Genomic DNA, 15361 nt, shown 5'->3' with positions numbered 1-15361 from the left:
AAGTTATACATACCCCATTAAGCTTCCCTTCGTGAGGTTTGTTTTGGGGGTTTTTTTCACCGACCTGAGTAACCTTTGTAGTCTGCTAACCCAGTGTCTGTGTCTCAGGATATGACTAATGACCTCTGTTTATTTTTATTTTTTTATTTGTGTTGGCAAACAGCAAGGAAAGCTCTATCACTACATCATGTTTTCCCCCCAGCGGTGTAACAACCCTGCCACTTCTACTTTGTGATATCTGTAAATATTTAGCTTTTTATAAATTTTGTACTTTGTTTTATGTAGTAATAAAACTGATTGATAATTCTTACCAAGAAAAATTTGCATTTTATCTGCACCAAAGACAAATCACAGGGCCATCTTTGTAGTGACTCCCTACACTATTCTCTTTCTCAATATCAGTTCTGAATTGTTATGACTATTTTCTATTAAACATTTTACTCTTTAAATAGTACTTTCTGGTTTTGATTAAAGATACAACTCCTACAAGCATGGGCTCCTCAAGTTTTGGAACTAAATCCCTCACTGCTTTTCTGTGTCTCTTAAATGAACAAAAGGGAAGTTGTAGGAAAAGAGGAACACCACAACCTCTCAATGAAGGGAAGACAAAATCTTGGAAGAAGGGAGGGAGACAGAACACTCCATGAACTTAAACAAAGCTTTAAAAGAGTCCTGTGAAACATTTTATTGTAACTTTATACACTGCTTAATTTCTATAATGTACAAATAGGCAATTTATGTTTTAGAGGGTTTTGCATCATATACTATTTACAAGACTTCACCACAATGTCATGGGATTTATTAAAAAAAAAAAAAGGTAGTGAAGTCCTAGGAAGACTCATCAGAAATGCCAGATAATTAAGCATCACATTTTCAGTATGTTCATGCACCTGGTGTTCCTTGCACAAGGATATTTATAGTTTGTAACATGCACCATGTTAAGAGGAAGTACAGCAGGGCATCCTATGAGAGTACAGGAGCTACAGCACCTCTATAAGAGGAACACTTTCAATATCCTGGTTCTACTTTCCCAGCTGCAGCACTGGATCTGTTTCATGTTCCTGCTAGAGTTAGATAAGCAAAGCAGTGTCCAAAGAAAATTTTATTCCAAATGTCTTGTTTTCTCTTTTCTTTTCCCTTCTTTTTTTGTTGTTTCTTCATTTTTCTCTCTTTTTGGCAGCCTGGAAGACTTCACCTTTTTTTGCTACAAACAGAATACACAGACAGCTTAAAATCCAGCTGCAACCCATCAAAAGCATAAGTCAACATGCAATCAGTGCTAAAGAAAGTCACCTCCTTCCCTCCCCTTTCAGGTGAGAGGTTATTAAACGGATATGGAGAGCACAGACTCTGCACTATTCAGTCTTAAAGGCTGACCACAGTTCCCCACTGGCATTACGTACACTAGGATTGTTGTCTCTGATAACCCCAAGCCAAGGCCTGGGCTAGGGCTGCTCCTTCACAAAGGCACTATCCCCATCAACACCTAAAATATCACTATGTTTTGGAATCAGATGCAGCAATCAAGAGTTTACAGTGATGTCTCACTTTGGTCCAACATTCAAGCAGGAGACAATGGATAAAAATAATTTTTTTCACACTACCATCAGTTAAAAATTTAGAACTTGAGAGATTATATATCTAATACTTTTTTTTTCTTAATTCACTCAGATGATGTTACAAGTCCCAGAAAGGTGACTAAAACCAAACAAAAATACCACAACACTTTATTATGGTGGTTTAATACTGAGGAAACTAAATCACCTTAATCATTGCGTCACTTTCAACTGTATCTTGTTCATCCTCATCAGACTGGATCTCTTCCACATTCAGGTCTTCACTCAGTTCCAAGGAGACTGCAGATCCCGACTGCCTTTTAGATGCCTTGACAGAACTAAGTGAATATGGAGTCAGATGTGCCTCTTTGTTGTAGGCACGTGTAAAAGCTGCTTTGACCTGTCAGGTTGGAAGGAAACTGAGCATCAGCTTAGAAACTGTAGATTGTTAGCTAACTCTTAGCTAGAAATTCCACATCATCTTTCTTCTGGAAAGACGTGGTCAAAGATACATAGAGGAGGGCACTGTCTCAAAGGGACACAGAAAGCATCTAACAGCTGTATGGTGATGGCTCATTTTCATTGAGTCCCACATAATCCTCATATAGAGTATGCAACTTCAGATGCTTCTTCCTTAGGCCTAGAGTGTAATGTCAAAACTGTTCTTCTGCTGCCACGTAATCCAAGGCACAGCAGAGCCACCTTCAGCAGTACTGAACACCCGCCAGACTAAGCAGCACATTCACAGTAGGCACAAATGCCAGACAGTAGTGCAGGTTTAGTTAGTAGCATTTTAGTTACTGGCTCTTTCCTTGAGCATCTGATCTCACCCCTGCCTACCTGGCAACAGGGACTTGAGCTTAAGATCACATATCAGGTGAGGGTCCCAACCACTGAAGTGGACTGGCCACATACTGGAGGAACAGCACACTAAGCACCCCAGGTCTGGCAGTTCTGCTTAACTGGACTGTGAACGATGGAACCTACAAGAGAGCCTCTTAATCCAGTGCCCACATCATCACATAGGAAGTTGTGTGTCCCTCCTCCTTTGCACCATGGTGAGAAAGGCAGGGCTCTGCATGAAGGCCATGCAACTCACAGCCAGGAGCTTGCCTGTAGAAAGGTACCAGCTTTCCCTGTCCTTTTGTGTTCCACTTTATGCCCCAGACACAACTGACTCCCAGTAACCTTTTATATCAGGAACAAAAGGTGTAAGACTCCTGAATGAAGCACAGCCTTTCATATAGGACTTACCCCAGAGCTTTCAGTAGTATATTTGACAGCTAGTTTATAAAGACTACTGCCAAATACAGTTAACAAGCAGCTGCACCAACTTCAGTCTTTCAGCAGCACATCCATATCGCAGCTATTATTCTAGGATTTCTTTTTTAAGATATGTAAGAAAAGTAAAAAATGCACTAGTGAATTTTACCTTGGGATCCAGCTTTGAAAAAGAACTGGGTTTGCCTCCCCAAGAGCTTATTTCCATGATATTGTCAATATCTTCTTTCATCAAGCAGTAAGAGTCCATAAATGCTATAGCTTGTTGTACACCATCTGCTCCAAAGTCTTTCAAGGGCTGGACAAGTGAATCCCGCAAATATGACAAATACTCCATATTTACTGTCCTCTTGCATGCCTGGGTTCTTTGTCAAATTGAGAGTAAAGTGTCAAGTAAGTAAATCTGTACAACCACCACAACTGAGACCAGTTCTAAAGACAAGCAATAAGGAGGCCCTCAGCAAACAGACAATCAGCTGCCTTACGAGCTAACCGCAAGTTGTACTGTGCCATCCCTTCTGCCACACCTGCACTAGGGATAACTGATGTGAGGTGTTTGAACACCAATCAGTCTGGGGAAAAACATCCCTACCTGAGAAACAACTTCAGGGGGAAAAAAAGTACTGCTGACTATACCAGAAGTGTTTTCAGTTTGACTGTTGTCCAGATTAAACACTAAGAAAAATGTCACCAAGAACATACAAGCATAGTGACAGAATACAGGAATGTCACTTGTTGTACCAAGCACAACAAGGAATTAATGGTAGGTAATGAACTGCATGAGAACAAACTGTATCACTATAAGCAGAATTTCAGTAGAACACCAGTACTACCTGAGACTCATGTGCATTGCCAGTTCTTGAATGATGCGATCGTGTTTGCCCGTGGATGAAAATTTCCCCAGCCAGCTCGGAAAGACGGGAAACTGGGACATGTAACCTCTCATCAGCTCCCCTGGGAGAACACTTGCATAAATAGCCTGGAAAAGTAACAGACATGCCAAACTCAAATCACACTGAACTAGTCTCACCGACACCATGACACACTACCCACCCTACTGGTCTGCACAGAAGGGGTAGTCAATAAATTCCACAGTGGAAACAAGCTCATTTTAAGACAACTAAGTTACTTTTTTCTGTTCAATCCCTTTTGGGTTACAGCTTCACCTTTTGTACCACCCTGTTCATTACCATGTTTTAAAATACCTGTAAAAAAACCCAAAAAAACACCCCGTTTGTTTCTCATGTTTCTCAGTTTAGAGTGTGGTCACACAAGCAGCTGCCTTCACACAAACAGGTGCTGTGATGTCCAACAGATGGACACAGTGAAGGAGACATTTCCAGAGAACACTGTGAACCTACATAAACTCAGCTACATTCCCAAGCAACTCATCTCTTTGGACCTACACTAAGCAGGAGGTGAACCAGACAACCTTCAGAGGTGCCTTCCAGCTTCACCTACAATGCATTCTCTGGCGCCTGCCATAACCCTTTAAGCACAAATCTTGTCAATGTTTCAGTGATCATTAAAAGAAGTACAGTGACAAAGCTTCAGTGCTCTGCGCTTTGGGAGAAATCCTGCCCTGGTGAGAGGAAGCACAGAGTAGCCTTGTAACTGCATGTCAGGAGCAATACACACACCATGTACTTCCATGCTTTGTAAGAGTCAAGCTTTTCAAAGTTTCAGAAGACTTCATTTCATGTTGCAGCACAGGCTCAACAATAGGGATATGGGAAACTCCTCTAATCACCAGCAGAACAGAGAATACTACATGAAGTGTGAACTATACTATATAAAATTATACTGAAACACCCATTTCCACAAATCAGTCTTTGGATGCTACTTAAAGCATGTGAGTGTTAAGTGCTCACCTGTGTTGGAAGAAGATTCCAGTTCTGCTTGCTACGAATCTGTTTGTCCACTATATCGCCATCACATATGCTGTCTGCTGCTTTACTCAAGAGCACCAAGTGCTTTTTCAGATTTCCGCTGGAAAAAAATGAAGCTGACTGTATTACCAAGCAGAAATATTCAGATAGGTTTTAGTCTGCTTGGACTCCCTGACATGAAAACCTATGTGAGTTTAGGGTATGGAGTAACTCACCCAGCAGCAGCTGGCTTCACATGTACATAGTTCTCTTGGACAAAGAGAGGTGCTAGGGAATAATCGTGGAAGAAAAGATCTGATTTGTCTATAAGAGACATACGAGAAGCCTCCTCTCCAGTAGCAAAAACCTTCCGGACAACATCAAAAGGGCCCTAAATAAATGGTATTTCAACAAGTCAGTGGGTAGCAGGTCAACACAGCATAATATCAACAAAAGTTAGTACCCAGGCATATCCTGACTCATCAGTACAAGTTCATGTTCAATATTTCCTCCCCAGAACTTCACCAGTTTTAAGAATTGTGTTTTCCTTTTGATATTAAGAGAATTATCTCCTAAACAGAGGACTCAGGATGAGAAATACGAGCTTCATAATTGCATAATATGTAAGAGACCAGTACATCAAAATACATACTCAGTCCTGGATTTACTACTCCTCCACTGTTTATGGCAAATGCCATAGCTCCCTGAATCTAGGCTTTCGTTCAGAAGATGCTGATAAAACCTAGTGATTGTATCAGAATATGACAGTAAAAGCCAGTCCAGTATTTGACACTTACCAGTTTGATATCCTTTTTGGCTCTGCTGGCATCTGTCTTAGCCTCATCATAACTCAATGATTTATCTTTTGCACACCACATACTAAGATTATGTAAAACCTGAAACACAAAATTTACAATTTGGTAGCATGATAGGATTTAAATGGAAGACTCAAGCAGAAACACCCGATCTTTATATATAAAAATACTGTTCAAATACTACTTTGAAGTCCATGTACACGATGTGCTGTCTGAATGGTCACTGATGCCGAATCAGTACTGACCTGTCTGATGTCCTGATTTGCTGCCAGGATTATCTCTTGCATAGCAGGTGGGGGTATTTTTAAACCTTCTTTAAATGCAATAGACATCATGGCACCCTGTAATATACAATTGAGAAACTGTCACTACAGAATTCCTATGAATTCTTTCCCCTGTAGAACACACTGACACTTCTATGAAAAAGCACTACATGTTTTTCTGGTTTTGTAAAGCATGTATAGTTCAAATTCTCTCTCAAATCATTGCTTGCCATTGATGTAAAAAAGTGCATGAACATTTAAAAAACCCATCTTGGATATATTTTTAAGATAGATGTCTGACATCTTAAAGGTTTTGGGATACTTCATTCTTTGGGGAAAAAAAACCCCAGACAACCCATTTTGAAAAACAGTTATTAAGATGATCCACTAAGCACTGTATCCAATTCTGTATAAAGTTCTTCCGTATAAAGACAGAAGTTCCTGATGGTAACTCAGTGCAGACCAACCAGCCACAGCCTTTTTACCTTAATCTGTTCCAGACGAGGTCTCTGAAAGCGAAGATCCAAACAGTAGTGGACCAAGGAACGCATTTTGGGATGGTTGCGATCATTGCACATACAAATGATGGGTATCTTCGTGTGTCGAATCAAAACTATCAACTCCTGCGATTTAAACACATTACAATTACATCACACAACCTGAATAGTAAGAATTATTAAAATGTCATACCAAACAGCATTAGTCCCTGCCTTAAATCAGATCCTTGACAGGTGCAAGTCTATAAAACTCTTCCTACGTTAATCAGATTTCTAACACAGTGCAAACTTAGCCCCATCACCATTTTTTCCCAGTTTTTTGCTGTTCTATTCAGCTGCAATGAATCTGCTGCCTACTCACTTCCACCATCTACTTCCAGCAATAATGTTTGGACCATTATTCAAGAACAAATGAGAATCAATAGCCCAGAGTAGAGCTGTCCACCTGCAAAACTAGATTCATTTCTCCAAAGGCCAGTTTGACCTGGCTTGGGCCCAGAGGGAGTACACTGCACCCTGCCACAAAAAATGAAGAAGTAGAAATTGAAAAGATCAGCTTTTCCCTGCCCAAAGAGCTGAACCCTGATCCTTTGGCATTATTAGGCTTGCCAGAACAAACTTTGCCAGCTCTAATGAAGTTGAGATTCAGTTCAGTCTCATATGCCGGCAGTGAAAATATCTGCATCTGCACTAAAGAGCTGTATGCCCCTTACTGTCAAAATATTGCATATGACCATAGGAAATCTTCAGAAGCTGAAACCAGAGTTGCTAAGGACAAAGGATTATACTGCCTATGCCACACATGAGTTATTCAGTGCTACTGCCTATGGAAAAGGGCAACTGTCCCAGCCAGAATATAAATTTCATGCTGCAGGTAAATGTCGCCTTAAGAAAGACTTTAGAGAACTTATGTGCTCTAAAGTGCACACACCCAAGTTTGTCACTCCAGGCTTCTTCTACGCAAGTATCTTTTGTCCCCTCTACCAACACACAATTCTTACACAGACCTTGGCAATGTCAGAGTGTACTCTGCAGAGAGTTTCTGTTTATGGGACATGAACCGAGGACAGGAGACTGGCTTGAATATTTTCTGCTATATTTGGTGTGCACTCTTAGCAATGGCATTAGCCAGGAACTACAGTAGTTTCACCTGAATCCCTCCTCTGTCTTCATTGCCTGCCATACCATCCACTTCATCCATGATCAATACATGTTTCCCGCTAACTGATGAAGATGTGCCTGAAAATGAATATGGATAAGAAAATGAGATGGGAATAAGAGTCTTGCTCAGAGTTTTACCCAATGCTTTATAGGTTAGGTAACCCCATCCTAGGCAACTGAGGTGGTGGTGAAACTCTTGTTCTGCCACTTGATCACAAGGATCTGTGTTCACAGACCAGACTAAAACATCATGTCATCTTCCTAGAAATGAGTACCACAAAACAGGAGCAACTGCAGAGTTCTTGAGTAGTTTGTGCAGATTAACAACTAACTCTACTAATAACAGAATTTAATTCTAAATTGAAGAGGAAATGAAACAGCTTACTAAATTAACCCATCCATTCGATCTGGATCCCTCCACATGATAAACAAGGTAAATTCCTAACATTGCTGTGTAACAAGGAAGTTCTGTCTCTCCTGTAACCAGACCCTTAATGCATCAAAAATCCTCCTTCAATCAACAGACATACCAGAACAGAAGTCTTTGATGCTGGTGTTGTTAAGTGATTCAGCAACTACTTCCTTTAGACTGTTCTTACTGCGAGTGTCACTGGCATTCAGCTCCACGTAGCTGTACCCCAGTTCCTGGTGCAAACACAAACCACACAAAGAGCGAGAACGTACATCAGTGTTAAAGAGTACACGATATTTTGGAATTCCAGAAGAAAGCTCTTTCAACACTGTTTTCACATATGGTTTGTGGCTTTGACTACTCCTCTGGTTACTCCTTTTCTCTTGCCCTCCAAAAATATTTATAAGCATGCACAGAACAGACGGGCCCAAAAGACTTTTTTTTTTTGACAGGGGGTTGGAGTCAGTGGCACAGATTTAGTTCTGGAAGATTAACAGAAATGCCACCAGGGATAGGGACAGAGCCACGGCTGGCTAAACTCCATGTTATTTCCAGCTGCATAACAAAGAAACATACCACATCCCTCTGAAAGCTGCAGAAAGAGCAGCTTTTAACTAATGTAACTAATACGAAACACATGGCTCCCCCAGTAGCACTAACACTTCAGAACAGGGCTGGGCCGCATGACAGTCCCCAACAGACCTTAACCCAGCTGCTTCTTCACCAGCAAACGCCCCTGCCAGGGGCACACCACAGCACAGCCGTGAGCACACACAGCATTGGTGGTACCGCAGCCTCAACAACACAGTTTTGTTGGCAGTTCCTGTGGAGCACACCGAAATGCTCTGCAGACCTGAGGCAGCTGTGAGCAAACCAGGGGAGCAGAAAAGCCCATGCCTTGAGAAAGAAATGAGCCTAAGATGGCACATCCAGCTTTCCTGAAGGTCTAGTTTTGGGTGTGACAGCAATTTCTTGGTACAAAACTCTTAGGCCAGAAGAGACGTGAGGGAATTGGGAGTTACTCTGTACAACTCAAATATTCAGGTAAGTAATCACTCCTTCCTAGCACAATGATCTGATAGATGACAGTTCTGAATCCTTCAAGGCTGGTAATATCATACTCTATGCAAGTTGTTTTAAGTCAAAGAACAAAAATAATCTGTAACTTGTTACAATATGTAATCTGTAAGTCAGTTTTAATAGTATTGCTACAAGATGAAGTTCTCATTCTCAAACTGTGGTGTGAACACAGTGTTCCAGTAACTTAGGAAAAGATGATTTCTAAATTCAAATTTAGAAATGGACACACAGCACTGTCAACTGCAGTTGGATTTGATGATCCTGATGGGTCCCTTCCAACTCAGTATATTCTACGACTCTACGAACTTCCAAATATTTCAGCTTAGAGTCTGGAAAAGACCTTTTAACAGATACAAAAACTGCAACTTCAGGCTTTCAAAAAGCTTGCCAGAATTTGATCCCCACTAAATTTAGTGCAAATATTGCCACACTTGCAGAACTAGTGCTGAACACTCACAATTTTGGAAAACCATTTCTGATTGTTCAACATACTGTGATATGCTTCCTCTCAATGTAACAGAAAGAAACACAGACACCCACTGCTACATTCTCAGCTCAGGCCTGAAAAAGGTATCTAAACACCCACACATTTTCACCAGCATCCCTGTTCTGAGCAGGTGGAAACTTGGCTGAGAGCAGACCCAGGTCATTTAGGGGATATCCACCTGCACACTGTATCTGTACTCACATACAGAATTAATGTATAACAAAAAGTGCTGGGAACAACTGTCAATATGAACTCACCTTACAAACCAAAGCAGCTGTAGTAGTTTTACCAACTCCAGGTGGACCAGAAAGTAACGCTGCTTTAAAACCAGTGCCATCATCTTTGCTTCCAGCTTTATTGGGCTTTGCTATAAAAAAAAAAGATTCCAGGTTTTACCTAGGTATGTAACTTCAAAACAAAATGCATGCTTCTAAAGATACCAAACTTCACTGGATTTTTTCCTCATTTAAGGCCTGGTAAGAATATCAAAAGATGCATACACATCTGCATCCTAACCAGTTGGGGGAAAGCAGTTTAAACCAGCTTAAAGTTTATGACTTGGAGTGATTTTAAACTGAAAAATAACAAAAGTGCTATTAATGTAATACAACTATTTCAGCAGTTTCCTCACAACCATATCATATAAATAAAAACCACCCAAAACACCACCACAATCAAACTACACCAAATCCCAAACACACTACACACAAAACCCCCACTAAAGTAAAACTTAAATCCTATTTTAAGCACAGGAATAAAACTGCCTGTAGGATGACGAACTCTGTCTACTTCACACAGGGACTGCTTGTCAGAGCCAGGACTTCAACAATTCATCTCGCCCCCATGTGACAGCAGCCCCTTCAGGCAATGCTGCTACCCTGTATTTTCACTGTATGTGCAGACAGGTTGGCACCAGCTATTACCCGATTTTGCTTGTTGAGAAAGAAATCAATCACTCAGCACAATACCAATTTTAGATACGTCACTGCTGGGTTACTCTGGTTTCTTTTGTAAAAATGAAACTGTCTCAATAGATTTTTTTTTCCTCAAGTCTTCAGTTTTCTGTTCTTTTTTGGGGTGGGGGAACAAGGAGGGGTTAGTAAATAGGCTACTACTTCGCTAAAAAAATCTCAGGCTTGACTGCTGCTAAAAATGCATCTGACTGCAGTGTGACTCCCGATTTCCAGAGTTGCTCTGCTCCCACAAGAGCACTCAGCGGTCCAGGGAACCCAGCAGTGTGATTAGCATGGAAGAACACAGAGAAAAGTTAACTGTGCCAGTCACCTTGTCCATCTTCCAAGGTATTCTTGTGCCAATTTCTGAGCCACCGGAGCAGTTTATTGGCACAGCTTTGCTCACCCTGCTGTCCAATAATTGCCTTAAGAGATACAGGCTTGTATTTATCTACCCACAGCAATCTCTCTGTTCCATCTTCTTTAACCTCAGGAACCAAGATCCCCTTGGGTTCTGGGGCTTTCTTCTCCTCCACAGTCTGACGTTTAAAGTCTGTAAGCTTTTGGACAGCAGCAGTTTCTTTCTTGACAGATTTGACAGTATCTCCTTTTTCAGGAGTGGACTTCGATTTTTTATTATCAGCTTCCCTTTTGAAGGGGCTACAGTTCCTTTTTCCGTCTTCAGCTTTCTGTGGTGTCCTTTTTGGTCTTGGCTCCACTTTCTTTGCCTTTGGACAATAAAGGTAAGAAAATTGAAGAGAAATTTAAAAAACCCCCATACAGTAAACAAACAGCTTGTTTATTTACACCTGTGTAGGAGTGCTTAGAAAGTAACAGAACTTATGTATTGATAAAAAAACTTCAAAGGCAGATATAGAAATAGTCTGCTCTGAAAAATGAAGCACTGTTCAACACAATGTCACCTGGTTTTGTAGGCACAACCCACAAAAAAAGAGGCAGGAAATATTCTGGTCATTCCAAGGGCAGTCCCCTTACTCACAGAGCCCAAGGCGTCATTAGACAATGCTAAACTGAGGACTGTCAGGTTGGAACAAATGGGCCAGACACGCATGCAGCTCTTGCAAAACAACACTTGTGTAAGTTGTCCAACCCAAACCAGTTCAAAGGGAGTCAAAGTGATCAGCTAATAAACTTTTCCTTAGGGCAATATCTTTACATACAAGTCATGTCTTGCTAAATCAGAAGTACTGATTGCACCCCATGCTAGAGCTAATGGAGATTTTAATAACATTTTATCAGCCAATACAGACTAAATTTAAATGTGCGTAGAAAATGCATAAATTTAAATGTGCGTTGTTATTGTTTTTTCAGTACTGCCTGAAAAAATTACCTTTAATATCGTTAGTTCAAGTACTACATAAAAACAAGAATTGTTACGTATACACACAGTTTACATATGGTTGTCCTATGTTTACAATACTATTTTATACTCGGCCTGTCTGGGTAACCACATGATATCAGTCACAATTTTTTGTTTCAAGAATAAACAAATAGTCAAAGTTTAAAACTGAGACCACCTAAGGATATGAAATTACCCCCTCTATTCTGTATTTTAGGTATCTGACCAGGTATAAAAATGAAAGGTAGGAAAATAACCTACTGCTTCCAAGTAGGAGTCTAAACACAAACATAAAATTTTCACTTTCAATACTTTTAACCTAGAAGGTCAAACTGATGATCTTGGTCTTACTGCTAACAGAAGACCAAAACTCCATTCAATTAAAAACAAACAAAAGCAAAAAAACCCCAAACCCCTCAATTTATAATAAACAAACCTCTGTTTCAGCCAGAAGCTCATATTTGGACTTTTTGCCTGGCATAGTTCGAATAAGATCAAACAAGCCATCCTCATCAATAACTTTTGTACCTAGAGCTGATGCCTGGAGAAAAAGAAAGAATTAAATGTGAAGTCAAGTTAGGAGTTACATAATTCATTTCAAACTGTTTTCCAGCAAAAACTATGTTTGGGAACACAACAACAAAGGTTTATTTTATGCACATACATACAAACAAAACAAAACCATGGAACATTCGGCAACTTTTCCTTTCAGAGATGCATTTCATGGGCAGTACTGCTCCCTGTTGGCAGGGATACTGAACAGGAACAGCAAAGACAGGAACAATGTTTCACTCCAGCCTCGCTCAGGCAGGCAGTGCTCACCTTTTCGCGTTTGGCCTGGCCACAGTCTCGCCCCACCACCAGGTAGTTGGTCTTTTTGCTGACGTTGCCTGTTACTTTCCCTCCATAGCGTTCGATCAGAGACTTGGCCTCGTCTCTTTCAATGCACTCCAGAACACCCGTAATTACGAATGTCAGGCCTTCCAGGCAGTTCTCAGCTCCCTGAGAACCAGAGCATTGCAGAAAATGCTGTTACCTGATGCAATTCCACCAAGTAGGTCTTCACCATTACCTTTTTCAACCTGTACCATGTCAAGTTCCCTTTGAAACTTTGACAATAAGACTATGATACCTAGCTAGGTAATAGCTCTAAATGGTCAAAAGCTCTTACCAGGAACAGTTACCAACAAAACTTTGTACATGGTTTATGTGACTGATCACACACGTAGCACAGCACAGCATGGCAGTTAAATGAGTGACAGCAATCCTCGACTTTAGACCAGTAACTATTTTGGATCATCTTGATTTCCTACACAAACTTATGAATGTAATTTCTTAGTATACCTCCTTACATATATATACTCACTTCTTTCCATTACAGTGTAGCTTTTTACACTAACACCAGCTTTTAACAGTTCAACTGATACTTGGTAGACCACTTACAGCAGTAAGTCCACTTTGCACTCCATTTCTACCTACAGAATCCTGCTGTAGCCGAACTTACTTGAGGTATCTCTTTGGAACCCAGCGCTTTTGGACCCTCACGATTAAGGAAGCTTCGGTAGGCTTGGTAATTGGTTCGCTTCTTTTCAGAGTCCTCAGGACTTACAGACTGTGGCAGGAGAGAAAAAAAAGTAATACTCATATATAAAACCAGCAAAATAAACTCAAGCACCACAGCTTAAGAGATTTTTATGCAGCAAAGGAAATAAGAGTTATAACACTTGTTTTTAGTCTATTTACATGGTATACTGAAGCTTGCTTTGCAAACTCCACCACAAGAGCTACATTAATTTTGATAGCTCCTACCTCAGTCTTCTTGGGAGAAATTTTTTCCTTCTTTGGTGTTGTCTTCTCTTCTTTCCCTGAAGTCGTTTTTTCTTTCGATACTAAATTTTGAGCACCTTTTTCCTTTTCAGCATTCTCTTTTTGTTTCAGAGACACAAACCCAGAGGCAGGTTTCAAAGGCGAGGTCTTATCTGCCAATGCTCTTCCTGTTTTACCATCAGATGATTGTGGCGATAAATTAAAGCCTTTTGACTGCTCAGATTTAGTTTGCGTCTTCGCAGTGTCATTCTTTGCTTCCCCTGTTGAATCTGTTGCTTTCACTTGAAAGGAGGCAGAAGGAGAAGAGCTCATATATAAATATGTACCACATTAATATTACAAATTAGTCATACTGTGTGTCCTACCTCTCTCTGACTGCTTGTATCCTGCTGTCGCGTTAGGACTGCTGTTGATGCTCAACACAGTTTGCTCTCCTCCTGTATCTTTCCGAGCCTAAATAAACACACAGTGCCAAAGTCAGAGACGTGTGTCCCAACTACCACTGGGATACATCAGCACACTTCACACAGTTGTAACTAGAGCTTAAAATACCTTTCCAACAGAGGCACAGAGCACACACAGATATGACAATGCCTGCTGTCTGATTAGACAGGACACTATTTACCAAGTGAGGAAAATGCAGAAGGGAAGAATAAAAAGTGAGTATGCTATTTTCATGAAAATACTAATCTTGCTGGTTTGAATTCATTTGTATGGATGTTCCAAAACAAAGGTGTCTAGTTAAAGACACTCCCAGCAATGCAATTTCTAAAAGCTGAAGTTAAAAACAATTCAACCTTTTTCTTTTGCGGTGTTTCATCCAGCATGGCCAAAGTTCTAGCAAATTCTTCATCTTCATGAAGCTGTCTCTCCAGCTGAAACAAAAAAAGAAAAAGATTTTTAGGCTTATGTCTAACAAGTTCTAATTAAAGTATATTTTTTAAAAACTCCTAGCTGGGAAAAGGGTGTCTTACCAGAGGCAAATGAATTTCTGAAATTTGCACTGAAGAATTACTTGTTTCCCCAAAAAAGAGGGACTGGTGAGAGAAACTGAGTTCAGATTTATTGCACTAGAAATATTAATGTGCCTGTATAAGCTTTTTTCAAAGAGGTTTCTTGTTCCTTCACATTTTTTATTGTTGTGTGCCCTTTTTTTTTAATAAACACCCAAGACTTGAAGGCAGCATCTCACAAAACCCACCCTGCACCAAGATGTAACCTGCTGGCTTCACAAAACTTCCAAACTTCCAAAATGTCCCAAAAGACAAGTAGGAACAGTGACTGTCAAAAATAAAGATGTCTCCAGAATAAATGTTTTGTTTACTGCAACATATAGATTAAAAAAATTTTGACAGTTTTGGAGAATTTATTTACTACCCTTAGCCCTGCTTTTCTTGTCAGTTCTGTTTACTTTAGCAAAGCCAATATACTTTTTATTATTTACACTTTTATTATTATTATACTTTATTGATATGTATACTTTTTATTATTTCTATTCACACAACTTATTTTCTTTTAGAGAAAAAAACCCATTAAGAACAAATAGTGCACTTTGAATCTGTGAGTTATTTATTAATTGTAAAAAAAAACAAAGTCAGTTTGGTTTCCATTTTTATTTTACCTAAAAAAATAAATGTGACATCTACAGTGATAACTGATGAACAGTTACCTTTCCTATCCAGTACAGCATCTTGGGTAAGAAAACCCTTTCTGTTCCTGAACAATGTATATTATTGCCAGTAAGTACTGACTATTGTTTTAACAAAAGAAAACAACAAATACTTTCCTAACTGTTCTGAAG

General features: G+C 40.0%; 2 protein-coding genes across 3 annotated transcripts in view; one reads left to right on the top strand and one right to left on the bottom strand.

Moving 5' to 3' along the window:
• The window catches only part of WDR19 (WD repeat domain 19), a 42559-nt gene extending 42110 nt beyond the window's left edge, over positions 1 to 449 (top strand). For both annotated transcript variants that reach the window (XM_071556625.1, XM_071556626.1), the window contains one exon: positions 164 to 449. The gene's annotated coding sequence lies outside the window, so the exon portion shown is untranslated. The remainder of the gene's footprint in view (positions 1 to 163) is intronic.
• Positions 450 to 670: 221 nt separating this feature from the next.
• The window catches only part of RFC1 (replication factor C subunit 1), a 34937-nt gene continuing 20246 nt past the window's right edge, over positions 671 to 15361 (bottom strand). The window contains exons 7-25 of the mRNA XM_071556627.1: positions 14358 to 14435; positions 13926 to 14013; positions 13543 to 13841; positions 13238 to 13345; positions 12556 to 12735; positions 12170 to 12274; positions 10705 to 11101; positions 9678 to 9787; positions 7972 to 8086; positions 7431 to 7519; positions 6269 to 6406; positions 5766 to 5861; positions 5503 to 5601; positions 4942 to 5096; positions 4709 to 4826; positions 3671 to 3816; positions 2989 to 3202; positions 1765 to 1956; positions 671 to 1204 (exon numbers count right to left, since the gene is read on the bottom strand). Of these exons, the coding sequence (XP_071412728.1) occupies positions 1103 to 1204; positions 1765 to 1956; positions 2989 to 3202; positions 3671 to 3816; positions 4709 to 4826; positions 4942 to 5096; positions 5503 to 5601; positions 5766 to 5861; positions 6269 to 6406; positions 7431 to 7519; positions 7972 to 8086; positions 9678 to 9787; positions 10705 to 11101; positions 12170 to 12274; positions 12556 to 12735; positions 13238 to 13345; positions 13543 to 13841; positions 13926 to 14013; positions 14358 to 14435 (2829 nt within the window). The 3' untranslated portion in view covers positions 671 to 1102. The remainder of the gene's footprint in view (positions 1205 to 1764; positions 1957 to 2988; positions 3203 to 3670; positions 3817 to 4708; positions 4827 to 4941; positions 5097 to 5502; positions 5602 to 5765; positions 5862 to 6268; positions 6407 to 7430; positions 7520 to 7971; positions 8087 to 9677; positions 9788 to 10704; positions 11102 to 12169; positions 12275 to 12555; positions 12736 to 13237; positions 13346 to 13542; positions 13842 to 13925; positions 14014 to 14357; positions 14436 to 15361) is intronic.

Source organism: Pithys albifrons, chromosome 5, assembly GCF_047495875.1.
Source record: "Pithys albifrons albifrons isolate INPA30051 chromosome 5, PitAlb_v1, whole genome shotgun sequence".
Taxonomy (NCBI): Eukaryota; Metazoa; Chordata; class Aves; order Passeriformes; family Thamnophilidae; genus Pithys; species Pithys albifrons.
This window is presented reverse-complemented; position numbering and strand designations above follow the sequence as displayed.